Source organism: Coturnix japonica, chromosome 5 (assembly GCF_001577835.2).
Source record: "Coturnix japonica isolate 7356 chromosome 5, Coturnix japonica 2.1, whole genome shotgun sequence".
In the NCBI taxonomy this organism is placed as follows: domain Eukaryota; kingdom Metazoa; phylum Chordata; class Aves; order Galliformes; family Phasianidae; genus Coturnix; species Coturnix japonica.
The window spans coordinates 26,078,435-26,094,960 of record NC_029520.1 but is presented as its reverse complement, the minus strand read 5'-3'; the positions used below and the strand labels follow the sequence as shown (position 1 = coordinate 26,094,960).

The 16,526-nt window shown below is 32.9% G+C and overlaps 1 protein-coding gene across 2 annotated transcripts in view; it reads left to right on the top strand.

The window, feature by feature from the left end:
* Positions 1-15,858, top strand: part of FMN1 (formin 1) — a 117,404-nt gene extending 101,546 nt beyond the window's left edge. For both annotated transcript variants that reach the window (XM_015864836.2, XM_015864835.2), the window contains 2 exons: positions 4,799-4,883; positions 5,962-15,858. In XM_015864836.2, coding sequence (XP_015720322.1) covers positions 4,799-4,883; positions 5,962-6,006 — 130 coding nt within the window. In that variant the 3' untranslated portion in view covers positions 6,007-15,858. The remainder of the gene's footprint in view (positions 1-4,798; positions 4,884-5,961) is intronic.
* The last annotated feature ends 668 nt before the right edge of the window (positions 15,859-16,526 follow it).

Sequence of the window (16,526 nt, the reverse complement as noted above, 5' to 3'; positions counted from 1 at the left end):
TGCAAAACATAGTTGAATCATTGTCTCTTTCCTGAACAAAATTTGAACACCATTTAGAAGAAGACAGAATTACAGATAGATAACAAACCTAGATAGATACAACAAATTAACTGACTGTAGAGATAAAATGAAGAAACTTTTTAACTGTGTGCATTCAGGTAAATCAACTGCTTTTTTTGTTTTCTTCTTATAAGATTTTGAGATGCTAANCGAAACAGAGTTATGTCATTGCATTTCTACAAGTCACATTTCCTTTTTTTATTCCATTAATTTTATTTTCAGTTAGTATGTCTCTGCATTCAGAATCAAAATAAGTGTGTATTAATATGTGAATATATACCCATATATCTATTAAAGCATTCAAGATCTGTTAAAATGTATTTTAACATAATACCCTAGCCAAGTCTGAATATGGGGTAAAAAATCTAGACGTATATATTAAAAAACAAGTAATTGCGGTGATGAATAGAAAATGGCAAAATAAGTGTGATGAGTATTATCATGTGATTATGCTTTATGTATGAAGCATCCAAATAGGAATGGAATTATTGCTGTTAATTTTTCTCACTGCTTCCACTGCAAACATAAGATTGTAGCAGTAGTTACTGCACTAGATAAAGCCATTTCTTTCATTAGATAGAATATGCATTCAAATTGCACAGCAAGAAACAGAAATCAGAAACAAAAACAAAGAACCAAAGTTTGTCTTAATGTCTAGAGAAGTCATTTGATAAACAGAAGTACGTTTCTTCTTCAAAATAGGGTAAGACCTGCTTATAGAAGGTCCCTTTTTTAATGCCTTTTTTGTTCTTGAATGTTATCACTAGCACAAATCACACTGATGGTATCACTTTATCTTATGAAAAAATCTATAGTGATTACTTTTTTGGAGTGCTCAAAGGAATGAATGACAAGTTTAAAAAGCTGAAGCTCTGAATGTAGCAGCATGAGTAGCTAATGGTGGTAACTGAACAATAAAAAGGGCAGTGAATGGTGTCCAGTAAATTTTTGTTTACTATAGTAAGTTGGAGTTGGCTATAGCTTTCCACCTCTTTGTTTTGGTGCAGATTATTTGTCTAACCATCAATTAAGCTAATCTGTGAGGCTAACTTGTACCTAATAACTGAAATTTGGCAGGAGCACTTGCCACAGAGGAAGCAGAGGATTATATTATATTTTTGTTTTCAATATTACAGTGAGCAATGAGGAAAAATAATCTTTAGTTCAAGACACTTCTTTTTAGAAGGCTTGACTAGCCAATTCTATTGTACAATATAGTGATAGAAATGGACAATGTTCAAACTTCGAAGTCTGTTATAAGGCTATTGTGATGCTAACCAAGGACTTTAGCAAACAATTGTCTGTCTTCACACACCAGTAAGACCAGTAGCAATTGGCTTGCTCAGACAGGATTGTTTGTATCCTAACTGTAGGCTTTTAAGTGCAGCATGAACCAGCTTACATCTTCTGCCTGGCTGCACGGGAAGCATAATTGAACATGACAAGAGTTTATCTTCCGAGTACCTGGCTTACAATGGAAACTTTATTAAATACAAATATATATTTTAGTTGAATTTCTGTGTTGAAGTTGTAAATTAAAAATTAAAATGATGCTTTTATTTTTTCACTAATACATTCCAATTTTAGAGGCATGACTTGCATCTAGTTTACAGGGAAAACCAACACCTGTCACATTGAGGCAGGAAAAAGCAAATTATATTCTCATAGATTATAGTAAAGATTCAAATATAATATTGGAATCATGAGTTTCCCAATTAAAAACACATTTCTTTGTTCACTTCATTCAGTTTTGTTTTCCTTATTGTGTGATATTGTGCTATATTGCTCAGCATTGCAGTTGCCACCACATCTTCTTTATTCATTAGGATATATTGACCTCTTTTGCTCACCACTGAATGAGAGTAATGTTTCTTTTGAACACAACCATGTTGTGGTTGATCAGATTTCAAAGCTTAATTGACTTGCATTCCTTAAATCTTCTTTTCTCTCCTCTGAAACAAACTGACACACCAGAACTATTAGTGTTTAATGTCTTGGATGTGTAAGTAGACCTGAGTTGTGACATTCACTGATTAACGCTGCCCAAAACACAACGTGTGAGGAATATCTATTGCCTCCTCTGCTGAGATTATAAAACATGCCTTAGAAAAGCAGGCCTTCCCTGAGCTGACCCTGACAGAAGTAAGTCTTCAGCTGTTTTCTGTAAAGACAAGACACTGCTGTTTCCTCTGCAAAAACTATTTTTCCGAGTTTATAATTAGTTGTTCTTAGATTGTTCTGCCCCTTGAATTGTGCAGTCTCCAAGCTTTGAAAAGTCGTGGCTGTTAGGCAAGGTCCCCAGTGGCTGGAAAAAGGGAAACATCACTCTCATTTTCAAAAGAGAAATGAAAACCCAGGGAACTGCAGGCCAATGTGCCTGAAATAATGGAAAGGAATACACAAATTAATCTACTTTCATTGGGCAAATTTATTATTTTAAATTTGGATGGTTTTCATACAATTTTGCTTTTCTCATTTAAACAATAGTGCTTCCATGCACAGTAGCCAGTTCTAGTACCCTAACCATGTTTAACAAAAAAATAATAAAATTACTTATTAGACAAGTTTACAGTGTGAATGTTTCACTGATGTAATTACTGAGCTAAACCACTTTGTTAAAACTGGACTTTAAAACTTTATATTCATCTTAAATTATGTACTGAACTTTCTGTGAATGCCTGCTAATCTTACCAGTCATATGTTAACAAAGTGATTTCTCCATAAGAGACCAAAGTGTAATACATAATGTCTCTCTGAACCAAATATCAAATGATTCAGATAATTTTAGTGAGCTGGTTTATTTTCATTCCCTATTCCAAACTTTTCAGTCTGTGTAAAAAATCCCAGATTTCCTGAAAACAGTGCAAATATAGAATAAAACAAACGGAGCTACACCTAAATCAGCATCAAGCTTAATTTTCTATTCAAGACCAAGTGCTTATAATCCCCACCTTCCAGATGGAAATGTGAACTCAAAACATTTATAAGCAGTTGAGAAAACTGTCATAGGACTGAAAAGAATGTGATAGGAAAGAAAACATGATTGAAACAGGTAAAAGTTTAGAAATTCATACCTTCACTTGATTGTGCTGAACTTGTTTACATACACCTGAAATTCATTATAATCTTCGCATAAACTTTGTAGCTGTGAGGAATAGTAGGCAGTTGTGGCTGCTGTCATCTATGAAAAAGAAGCAAGCCATACTGATTAACAAAAAACTGTAAAAGGATGGAGTGATATGTTAGAACGTAGTTGCTGGCTTGACACAAAGAAAGCTAATTAAGTTTTAGAAAGACTACAGATACGTTTTAAATTACATAGCATAGTAAATTCATCTTGGTGTATTTGAGGTTATGCTTGCAGATAGGAATTACAACAAGGAATGTTATTTTCCAATGCTGAATGTTGATAAACATGATGAGGAATTTATGAATGTGTTCTGTATTTTTAAAAAGATGTCCAGAATTGGGTATGCTGATAATGTTACAGCAAGGAAATACACATCAGTAATTGCAGCTATAATCCACTTTCCTTTCTGCTTTTCTTCCAAAATTCCTCAAAAATTGAGCGTGTCGAAAGTGGTTTGAACTGGACGTGGTATTTTTAATACTTTTTGACTGGCCATAACAATTATTTCTACTAGTGGAAAAAATTAAATAAGAGAAGAAAATACAATTTTTCAGTTCCAGAGTGCCAAGAAATGTGTTGTTTATAGTAAAAGGCTGATCTTGTGTGCAGTAGTGAAAACTGAGTTGCCGAGTTCTTGCTTGTAAAAACTTTTTTTTTCCTTCTGCATATTGCATATTGAATTGTAAAGTAGGTGTCTGTAGCTTCAGCATTTTAAAGGCTGATAGCTGTCTGATCTGTCTCCTTCGTGCCAATAATTTTCTTTCCATTTTATCATTATTTTATCATTATTTAGCACATAATTTCCCTTCCCTTTTCCTCTGTCTGAATGAGGAGAGTCAAGTCCCTTTCTCCTTTCCCTCTTTATAAAACTTCTGATTGCATTCTTCTCATTAAATCCTCACAGAAACATGAGATTTAGGATCTGCAGTACAATAAGATCAAAAGGAAAGAAAAGAAACAATGTAATCGGATCTGTGTTCTTTTCCCTTATCCCAGTAGTGCTTTTAGTAGACTGTTGTATAGCTACGCACAAGACTACCTTAACTATCTGTACACAAGAACCTCTTCTAATCTGTGTCTCTATCACCGCATCAGTGAGCTTGGCCCAGCAATTCCAAGCAAAGCAACAAGGAAAACATTAAGATAAAAACTGGCAGATGCTTTCATTTCAAGATCTTCAGAGGAAATTAAGAGAATAGCCTAGCAAATGTCTTGATAAAATTTGTATTCTGTATATATAAAAGATCTAGCCCGCTAGCTTGTGGATGTTTTTTAAAGTATCTTCTTCCTTTCCTACTGCAGCTGTTTTGGTTCCATACAACCCTAATCCTACAAGAAGGGAGAGATAATTTGCCTACTGAGATTTTCAGTGAGCTGTACAGACAGGCTGTGCTTTTGCTTTAGCTGTTCTCTTCAGTTAAAATGCAGTCTGATCTAATTTGGTAATTTATGAAGTGCCTTTGCATTCAAAGTAGTACATTGTTTGGTCACTATGTCTAAAAAGGTAGGTGGTGGTACTTCCTAGAGATAAAATATGTATTAAGCAGACCTAGAGCAGTTTGAATTTGTTTGAATCTAACAATGTGTTTTGTGTATATTTTGTTTCAGAATTAAAGTGGCTCAGCAATCAGTAAGCAAGTTAACTGCAGAGAAGAAAGTTGAAACAAAGAAAATCAATCCTACAGCTAGCCTGGTATGATCTCTTTCTCAGCGTGACATTTAGAATGTTTTTGTGACACTGTTCTTGTCATTCAGGATGATGGTGGGTTTTTGTTCTTGCTGAAGGGTGAAGCAGAGCTCTTAGTTTGAACGTAGCAGGTTATTATTCTTCCCATAGAAAAAACTGCAAAGATTATGCCTTACAGTAGTCTAATAGTGAAGGTTAAAGCTTACTTTAGTTGTACCTAAGTATGGCTCTGCTATTCTAGATAACAAACATAATTAGACCTGTTCTGGTTCCTTCCCCCTTGCAGCTAAAGTCGCTTGTATTTTCTTCACACTATTTAGTGCACTGTGGCTTACTGTATATGTTTTAAAAATGAGAGTCTTCTTTCTTTAAAACCTTACAAAATATTGTTTACTCTGTTGAATAGTGGTAGAAGGGTTTGAATCTTCAGTTTGTCATTATTGTTTACCATTCTTTTTTTATAGGACACAGAGAAATAATAATTTACACTCAAGATAAAACTGTTCTTTATTTTTGAGCAAGGCAAAGAACTTCTCAAACTGTAGGATGTAAAAGTAAAAAAGTATAAATGTACATTAAGGAAGTCAGTTATTTCCATTCCCAACAGAGCATATCAGTTTCAGGACAGGAGACAGATATGAATGACTAAACTTGCTTGGGAAGAGGTTATTAGACAACATAATCTACCTAATGCTAAATTAGAGTATTTATGTCAGCAGAAACATTCTGTACAAGAGAAGGTATTAGATTAAACTGAGAAATGTATCTAGTTTACTCTCGCTGTACTGATCTTCAAAGAGCTGCTCATTCATCTGGCAGTTTTTAAAGGCACACAGTGTTTGACAAGTGTATAGCTAAAGCAAGCTCATCTTCTCTAAAGTAACTAGTGAACTCATTGTGAGCCTTCCTTGAGTGCTCCAGGAGTTTTTTGTTTGATTGTTTCATTTTAATTAAGGAGAACTCTAATCTGCTGACTCATTTAGTACTTCTCAATATTCTAGATGAAATACTTAAGGCAACTTGAGAGCAGACAGAAAATTAGAGGGAAGAATGATAATAAAGTTCTTTTTATTTTTAACAACAGAAAGAGAGACTACGTCAAAAAGAAGCCAATGTGAATGCCAGCTGAAAGAAGAAAGATGAAAACGATAGTGTGTCTTAATACCTTTCATGATGCTTTATTATGCCCATGGCCCAGAGAGCACCTTATGTTTGCTACTGAATTCTGCTTTGCTGATATGTTCCAAGACAATCCACTAAAGATTTTTCAGTTCCTTCAAAGGGGTTTGTACATAAAGTAGAAGGTATTCTAAGAAGGCTTTTTTACATGGAAATTGAGAACGATTTTCTGTAGTTCTTCCTTACATTGTAAGGAATCTGTTTGTTTATGGTTATCTAAAGTACTTTGTATGTAATGCAGTAATATAAAAGAGTTAGAATGAAAATTTTGGATACAAGGTTAGATAAGGACTTACAACCTGCAGGTTATTTACAGGGCTTTGTGTAGATTAGAGCAAATATGCTGTTCGGCTCACAAAGCACTATTATACCTTATTTTTTGTTACTTCAGCAGTAACTGAGGTATAACTGACTAACTGTAAGAAATATTACAGTGTCTGAGTACTGGATGCATCTTTCTAAAACAGATTAAATGTAATTATAGATTTACTCTGTATTTTACTATAAATATTTTTATAGAAGCCTCAACTTATGCCACACATTGAAATGAAAGCAATATTTTGCACATGAAAAGGAATAGCTTCAAATTCTTTATCTGTATGATTGATGGTGTAACTGATTCACTATCTTTTTGTTAGTTTATTTTAACCTGCCCTATATTCTGAATTCAAAAAAAAAAAAAAAAAAAAAGTATATTTTTATTCTGTGTATGTTGAAATTACCAGTTCCATAAAATAATGTTTTTACTAGTCATTATTCATTGAACAGCAATGTGTTTCCATAAAGTTATATATTTGTCATTAAATTTTCATCTTTCAATTCTAACGAAAGCTTTCTTTTAAACAATGCATAAGTCACTCTAAAAAGCTAGGTCTTTTCCTGCTATAATTTTATGAATAATGTCTCCAGCATATAAATATCTATGTGGCTATATAAAGTTAATAAGTAAAACTTGAAGAAGGAATGTGAGCTGTCATCCTGCAGCATCGTAACCATTGCTTCTAAAGTAGCAGGGCCTGAAAAAAATCTACCAAATATCCACTGTTCCTTGAAGATTCTTAGAAAGAGAAATCTTGAAGGAGTTAACTTAATATAACAACAGGGCAACAAACTGAAGAAAAAGTTCTTCTGCTTGCTAACTGTAGAGAGAATCTGCCTTCTTTATGACAATGACATATGAAGTGGGTTAGGAAGAGATATTAGATAAAGAAAAAAGTAATTTAAAAAAAAAAATTGAAGTCATTATTCCTTTGACTTAATAGATGGAAAGGATACCCATGAAACAAATTATTCATCACTATAAATGAATGCTTGTTAAAGAAGACAACCACAGTCATGGAAATTACCTTCCATTCATGACTGTAGTTGGAAGACTTTATATACTACAGATTTCTCAAATGCATCTATCAGTCCTGAATAGACAAAAATAAGGGATGTTTTGGGGTTTCTGGCTGCTACAAGTATACCTGAGATGTGTGAGCATAATTCTTATGGAAACAGTCAATAACATACCAACAAAAACAAAGTAAGTTTTAGCTCCACTGTTCCAATTGAAGAAATAGACATTCCAAAGATTTACATTTTGTCTTCCACCAAGTAGGTAAAGGATATTTATTTCCAATATCGTCATGCTAACAGGAGCAATAGTGCTTGTAAAAACCAAAGAACAGCAAAAAAGGCAATTCTGATAATCTTTTAAGCAAACAACGGTTGAGTTTTGATATGGTTTTTTATCTGTCCTGAAGAGGGTGTATATTGACATATGGTTGATTGGGATTTTTTCATTGAAACGTTTTATCTGAAATACCAAGCAATGAGTGATACTGTTTGTGAAATAAGGATTGATGTTGAGAATTCTCATTAAAAATATACCATGGAAAAAGTTTTTAAATTATTGAAATATCCTGTTTCAAAATTTCTCTCTGTGAAATTTCATTTTTCAGTTCAAAGTGACTTTTTCAGTTTGCAGTGTTGAAAAAATGTATATAAAAAGGGATTAAAATTAAAATTTTCAATGTAAAGTGTTCCTTGATTAGATTTATAATTCTTCTTTTTGTTTTCAGATTATTAATTTGCCAACATTTTCAGAATATAGGCTATTTATCAGAAATCTCCAAAACTTACATTGCACAGATATATTCTTTCTTCCTTATCCACATTTACACCAACTTCACTCTTAAAATGGAGATTTAGATTCCAACTTCAATTATAACATAAATTATCTACTAGTTTTACTGTTGGTTTTACTGTTTTTAAGTGGAGTAGAAAAAAGTATATCTAGACTATTTAATTAATTCTGTTACTGAGGACTTAGACATTCTTGGATGTAATTCATCAGCTAAATATCAGACTGACATTCTCACTACCACACTGACACTAGTGTTGCCCAGAGGTGTCTTCAGACAATGATTAATAGTATGTGCTGACCTCAACTGATCTATTGCATTAGCAAAGAGATATTAAGAGATATTATGTGTCTATGTAAACTGTTTAATTATTACATGTTTAGGGACTACAACTGTAACAAACAGCCATCAGCGAGAGTCATCTTGAGGTCAGCAAGTGTCACCAGAAGTTATGTTTGAATCTTAAATTTATTTTGGTGCCTCATTTTAACCTCAGTTTTCTAGTTTAGAGAGGAAGAAAAAGAGGAGAAAAAGCAAAAAGAATGGAAGAGATGAAAGGGAACAGAAGACTGGTACAAGGTACATGACTGCATTGCTATCAAGGAGGTAAATTGAAGTAAATAATAAAAAGGAGGTAAACTGAAGTAAAGAACTGAGTAAATAAAGCCAAGCAACCATAGCTACATAGTTACTGTTTTTCTAAGCTACTTAATTTAAAATACTTACATGCTAAGCAGAATATATGTTTTTTACTCTCCTGTTATTGCCAAGCTACTCAAAATCTGTTAAGCAAAGCAGTATGAAAACCCTTTTTACTCAGAGTGTGCTTATTACATATAAAAATTGTACATTTTGCTGATTTATAAACTGGACAATTAGGAAAAACTTAATTTAGATGAGTGACTCTAATTTGTGAAGTGCTCTTTAACTTATTTATGATTTTATCACTTACTGATAGTAAAATGAAAGACCTTTTAGCATTTGAGGTATTTTGACAGTATAAATTACATTTTTATGATGTTTATATTAATTTATGAAAATTACCAATATATTTTGCCATGACTCGTGTTTTACTATGTGCTTTATTTTAGGATCATAAGTGTGTAGGTTGAATATATATATTTTTTCAACAAAAGAGAAACTGTAGTTTCTGTGCATATGGAAAATGAAAGTGCAGTGGAATACTCAGAAAACAGAGAGAAAAATAATTCAGAGTCTTGAGCAGTTCTAGGATGAAGTTTACCTTGGATTTCAAACTTTCTGAATTGCTTAGGATAATTCTGCAACAAGATATTAACAGACAAGGTGTCTCTGACTTGTCTAATTATTTTCTACCTGAAACATGTACAGAATATTTTACTTTCCATATGATGCACAGGTTCTCACTGTCCTGATTTCTAGTAATTGTATAGCAATTTCTTTGTCATCTTTCCTGCTTGAGGGATATGATGCAGCAGAACACTCTGCATTTAGTTATTTAGTGATGCTGTTTCTTCATTGCTTTAAGCCACTATCTTAAAAATGGATGCCTTAATCTTTCTGAAACACCCAAACAAATTCAAAATATTCATCTCATTACAGCATCAGTGTGTTTTTGAAAATCCCTAATCTGTGCTTAGGAAACAGGCTAAGCTTATATTGTTAGAAAAGTATATTCATTTAGGTTTTGCTCACTCTTGGCTTTGTCTGTATCTTGTTTAATTTTGTTATGGATCTCACTTATTATTTATTATTTTTAAAGTCCAATCTAGTTTATTAATTTTTTATAGTAGATGCAGCCTGGAAAGTTCTCTTTGTTGTTTTTTTGTTTTGTTTTGTTTTCCTATAAATATAAGCCAATGTATATGTGTGTAAACGTAAAGAATATAGATGCCAATAGGTAACTTGACTGTAGTAAATACATGGCTTCAAAAAGAGAAAATATTAGGAACTAAGTGGCTCCTAAAGCCAGCAAGAAAAAAAAAAAAAATAAAAAAAAATCTGATAATTAAAACTGGATGAAAAATTAAAATTAGAAGTAAATTCCAAACTATTCCTAATGAGGCTAATTAGCCACTGAAAGTAGGTAGCAAAGGCAGTTATGGTTTCTCCATTCTCAGTGCTTCTCAATTTTTCTCTAATACTTTCAAATTAGGATGGAACATCTTAGTGAAAAGTTTGTGTAGCCCAATGCAACTTACTGGACTTAGTTCTGATGTTGTAAGTGTATTCCCGTATCCATTGACTTACCAGCTCTGATAGTCCCTATTGACAGAAAAATCTAGATGTCAAAAGACCCAGCAACATACAGTTATTTGTTATCTGTAATGAGAAACTTCTTATCCAAGCTAGAATAACCACTTCTTGTGATTTTAAATTTAAAAATACACCACAAATAGTGTGACATAGAATGTCTGTTGCACATTATGGTAATTACAAGGTAGCAAACTTATATGCTGTGGAATTCAATACTATTTTAAGGATCCTAAAGCTAAGTCTGAGGTCTTAGTGGACAAAATGTGAAATCCAAGAATCACGGAAAGCGTAGTTCTTCAGCTTATATCAACATTTTTGAGCACATTGATGGGAATTTAACTCGGGTACAAGAAACATCATGCAGAATGTACACAACAGTCTGTCCTTTAGGTGATATTAATTATGACCTGTTAATGACGCTGCCAAACATTTCCACTGCACAACAAAGTTTGAACTATAACAATTTTACACAATTGTTTCTGAGATTTAAAGTACAAAATATGCAAGCATGCAGTACTTGTTTTTGTGGGGTTCTTTTGGTCAAAATGCCTGAAATAAGTTTCCTTTTTTCCTTCCTATCTTCTTCCCTTCTTTCCTTCCCTCTCTCCTTCCTTCACACCCACTTTTCTTCCTTCCTTTCTTCTCTCCCACTTTCCCTCTTTTCTTCCTAAATTTCTCATGTTTTTTTATATTAAAAAAAAAAAAACCAACCGATTCGAACTGTTACTGAAATTTATCTTTTTTCCCCCACACCAAAACTTGCACGAGGCCCTAGAATAATTCTAGTAAACTGATGGGCTTCAACAGACAGTAAACTATTTTGAGCACTACCTCATTTCAGGCTTTTGAACTAGGAAAGTTGCCTTTTTGTAAAATGTAAGCACTGGGTATGAAAAAGTGTTTGTTTTGAAAAGTGAAGTAAAAATACAGTGAAGTAAAAATAAAGAAGTTATATCTTTGAGCCAGAACACATCACTTTCTTGGGAGGAGAAATTATCAAGTAATATAAGCTTTCATATGAGGTAGAACAGTATTGCCCTTCTTGTTTTGTTTCTGACAGTTGTCAGCTTAGAATAAATTAAAGGAAGAGGGGTTTTTTTTGTGAGGTATTTTGGATTAATTTCATTTCAGATTGTATCACCTCAACTTAAATTTCAACAATCTGATATTGAGGAATTATTGATTGAAATATATATATATCAATATATATATATATTGAAATATATAATGAAGAATCCATTACTATAAGTGCATATATATACAAGTAATTTTATGTAAGTATTCCTGTGGCCCACAGTTAAAAGATACATAGAAGACATTATAGGATCATGTAACTGAGCAAAATCTCTTCTTTAATCTTGTCATGAGATTTATCCTAAGGTGTCACAGTGTCAGACATGGATTTCTCTTCTGTGGTAGGATCTGCTGCCAAAAGGTATTGGAGCTCTTGGAGCTTTTGGAGGATGTTGCCATTGGCCAACAACTCCTAAAACAATTGTTTCTATGGAGTTATTCTGCAGTTAAATTCCCCAAACCTGGATTGCACTAAGACCTAATGGGAGACTGAAAAATATAGTCCAAGGGATATACATTTTCAGAGGAAAAAGGGATCATAGCTGTTAAAGATTGAAGTAGAAGCTAGCAGACTTTTCCAAAATAGCAGAAATTTTGTATGGTAGTAGTATGTAATCTTTAATTATCTATGTACATTTTAAAAAAAATTGCATTCATATACAAATTTCTATGCCTTTTTTTTTTTTTTTTTTTTTTTTATTGCTTATATAATTTAATGTGAACATAATCACTTTTACTTTTTTAATTTTTTATTATGCTCTGACCTCTAAAAAAGATCCATTAACAAGATGCCAACAGGCAGTTTAATTTCAGGTTCCCAAGTGTTGCCCTAACACTTCCTAACACTTCCTAACAGGAATCTTCATGTTTTTCTGGGGCTAGGAAGAAGCTTTTAGTCTTGTCTAATCATAAACCAGTAGCTGTAGCTCAGAGCAAATGATGGTGCCAGATTCTATCACTACTGATGGCTCTTCTCTTCAATGCAATTACAAGTTATCTGGGGAAAAAATATAACCCTGGAGGTGGTGGAGTGGTTTGGTTTTTTTGTTGTTTGTTTGTTGTTTGTTTGTTTTTTGTAATTCCCATTAAACTGTAACACACTTTATAAACTCAAAGTCCTAAAGAGTATTGGCTTGGTGTAAGATTTGTGTACTGTGTTGACTCTGGCATACAGCATCTTTGTTAAGTTAAGCTCCAGTGACTTCTAGGAAGAGAAGCAGTGACATCTGTACACTGCTTGAGAGTCTTCCTTTAATCTTTTTTGGAATCTGTAGCAAAATTATTTTTTCTTTTGTGACATGTGAGTTACTCATTAAAAAATCCCAATGGTATATTTGCTCTCGCCTAGAGAGATCAAGCTTGTCATTCCAATTTTTATTCTCATTCGGCATGCCATAAATACATTTTGTAGTAGTTGGGCAACTGCTCATCCTGAATAGCCATCCATAGATAACATTATAGAAACTGCATAACAATTTAGAGATCAAAGAATATAGTGCTGTTTCCTGCTCCTTAAAGCATTTATAGTCATCAAATGAACATACATACTGTATGGCACCTACTGCTTATTTCTTAGTAAGTTGTCATTTAAGGAAAATATTGTCATTAGCAGCTGATCACTATGCACAGGGTAAAAGCCATAGTTTTTTTTATAGTTTGTTGGTTGGATTTTTACTTTACTATAGTAAGCTTTTGTGATGTGAGTTTATTCCAGACTTCAGGGAGAAATTCACCATTTCATAACAAAGCAAAAATATAGCAAGATCATTGTTCTGTACTTCTTTCAAATATGACAGTAAGGTGGAAGAATAGAAGTGATTTATTTTTTTTAATTTATTCTGCATGAAAACAGTACTTCTGATTCCTTTTCATTCCAGTTGTTCATTTTGTGTTACAGTTTAGTGTGTTTTAGAAAGACTGTGAACAAATTAGAAGGTTCAGGTGTGAATTTCATTCTTAAAGATCCCTTGTAATGTTCAAATTCAACAGACTGGCCTGAAGAATTCCTGCCCTTTTCCCCACTCTCCTTATTTTATTAAAAGTAAGGTCATGCATTTACAAAACTAGTTGTTAAAACGCCAAGAAAAACTCAACTTTGGGTGAAGAGAGGTTACTTATCTTCCAAACCACAGCAAAGACTTACTCAGCTTTAGTGAGCATGATTTGAATGTTAGCAATTCACCTAAACAACTCAGTTTCAAAGGGTTAGATAATCAGTACAATGTTTTTTAAACATTTCTTTTCCATATTACTTGACTTCAAGAAAGACTGCTTCTCTGACTGAGTAGGAGACTGAACTTGTGCATTTAATTATGTAATCAAGACTTTTGCTCTATTTGGGACCACAAGTACATGTGACATGAGAATTCTATCTCAGTGACTGGCATTATGTTTTATAAATATTTTCCATCACTTATCCAGACTTGAAATAAAGAGACTGCAACCTGAAAAGGAAAAGGTTGGCAAATAATTCAATTTTAAAAGATACAAAGCTCATTCTTCCTTTGCAGTTGACTGTCATTTGAAGAAGTCCAACCTCAAGTAAAATCCTATTGAAGTGTTGGGGTTTTGTTAGTTTGAATTAAAAGATGATATTATCTCAGATAATCAAACTGGCTTGTCTTGGATAAAGTTCTATGCATCTCAGAGCACTAGTCAAAATAATTAATGTACATGACCAACAAGCCCGTCTAGCCTGAACAATAGTTTCACTTCCATAAAACTTGAAAAAGGAAAAGACCAGAGAGGATCTTCAGATATCAATTTTGGAAAAGGTTGTGTCAAATGAAATGCATTCTTATCCTACTGCATCTGTTTTAAAATGTCACTGATATCTCTTGCAAAGGGAAAAAAAAGCTCACAGATCTGTGTAAGATGAAATTGAATAAGGACTGTTTACAGAGACAGGGAAAATGTGCTGTTTCTTGTATAAGTATTCAGCAAAGCAGCAAAGCTGTGAATGCCCAGCTGATGACTGGCAGTATGTACTTTTTGAAAATGAATTTTTATTATGATGACAGTGTATTTCAGCTATATCAGACTTACTAACAAAAGCTGCCCTGTCCAAAAAAATTACAAGCAAACTGTAGGTACTGTGAGAGCAGAATGAATAAAATTTTAATATCTTAAGGGCAACAGGAAAAGGCCCCATTTATTTTCAAAATTAACTTCAACACATTGGAATCATTCAGTGAGTCTTACGCTTCTACCTGTCCCAGTCTCTTTGAAAAGATGATTTAAAGTTTCTTGTTTTGATTTTGAACATACAGCCTGTCATTTCATACTGAATACCACTCAGCTATTACTTTCTGAAGTACAAAGCTAAAAGCTTAGCCATGTTCAAATGTTTTAGGAAGAAAAAAAATAGAGATTCTGTGATTATTTTTGGAGGAATCAGAGTTGGCATCTAGAAAGTGTTTTCAGTAGGTTTATATTATGATTTTCAACTTCTCCTTAGTTATTTTGAGAGTTGTTTTTTGTTTGTTTTGTTTTCCTTTCCAATGAATGTGAGTTGAATAGTTGCACTGTTGAACATTATTGCTGTTGGTACTCTTCCCTCACTTCTCTCTATTTGACTCAAAAAACATCAAAATACAGGGTTCTTTGGCTCCCTAACATCTCTTTGAAGATATAGCAAAATTCTCTAGCAATGCTATTAATATTCCGTGTGTACCCAGCAAGTTTCACAGGGTTTACTCTCTTGTCTGCATGTGATTTGCTTTAATAAAACCATAGCTTTGCCTGTATATTACATACACACTAAGCATTAATATATTTGCTGTCATTTGAATTGAGCTCAACTTTGCACTTTTCATCCCACAAAACGTACTGCAAAAATAACAGAATAGTAGCATGGGTTAGTATTTTATTTTCAGGAATTGAAGTCCTTTGAGTAGTTCTCAACTAAATGTAACATAAATATCCAAGAATAAGCTAAATAGATTAAGGTGCTTTTTTCCTTCTTCACTTTGTAACTACGTGTGTGTGTGTGTGTGTTTACTATGTGAATGAAAGTTTAATTTTCTCAAAAACAAAACATGCACATGATTAACTTTGTAAAAGTTACTGTAATGGAATGGAGTATTTATTTTTAAACTAAATTCTTAAGGAAACATTATCTGTAAATAAAAGACTATATTTTCCTCAGTATTTTTGCTCATCCTATCAACTGTATTTAAAATTTGTATGTAAAATGTATTACTGAGGTACTGTAGATTTCTCTGTTTGTTTAAATAACTCTGTCTCAATGTTTTCATCATTTACTCTGCTGATCCAGTCAATATTGTACATTCAGTGCACTTGTTTAAAAGATTCATATTATTCTGGAGATCTGCAAAGAATTAAAATAAGTAGCTTACAGATGTAAATTTTTTGAAGTTCTTTTAATAAATGTTTGGGGAGGTTGTGTCACAGACAGTTTGCACACACTCCTGGGGATGTGGATTTCCTTTAGTTCTCATGCTACCTTTGGCAACTTTTACCATAATATTGAAAAGCTCTTAAATAACTTTCAAGAATTCAAAGTATGCTGCCCACAAAAAGTATGTATTAAAAATATTGTCTCAAAAGATGTATCTTTCATGTCTTCAGATACTAATATGTAGATTCTATTATCTAAGGGAAAAAAAAAAAATTACAAACTACATTACAGCATCATTTTAGCTGTATTTTAATGTTATGTGTATTTCTCTAGACTGATAGTCTAGGAAACATTATTGTAGATCATTGCAGATGGTTTTCTACTTTCTCTACTGTTAGAACAGGAAACTTAAGGATAAAACTATAGAGTAATTTTGTCCAGCACCTGAGCAAGTTGTGAGAGTGCAGAACTGGAGGCATATTTGTCAGGATGCTAGGCAATTACTGAAAAAACAGATACTTTAGCCATTTCAAGGTGATTTGGCATGACACATCAAAAGAGAAAAAGAAAGAAAAATAAAAGAAAATTGTTTGATATTAGATATTTTTGAGAACAGCGTAGTGTGTTTAAAAGTTGTTAGCCAATCAGTGATCAATTTAACAGAGATGTATGGTG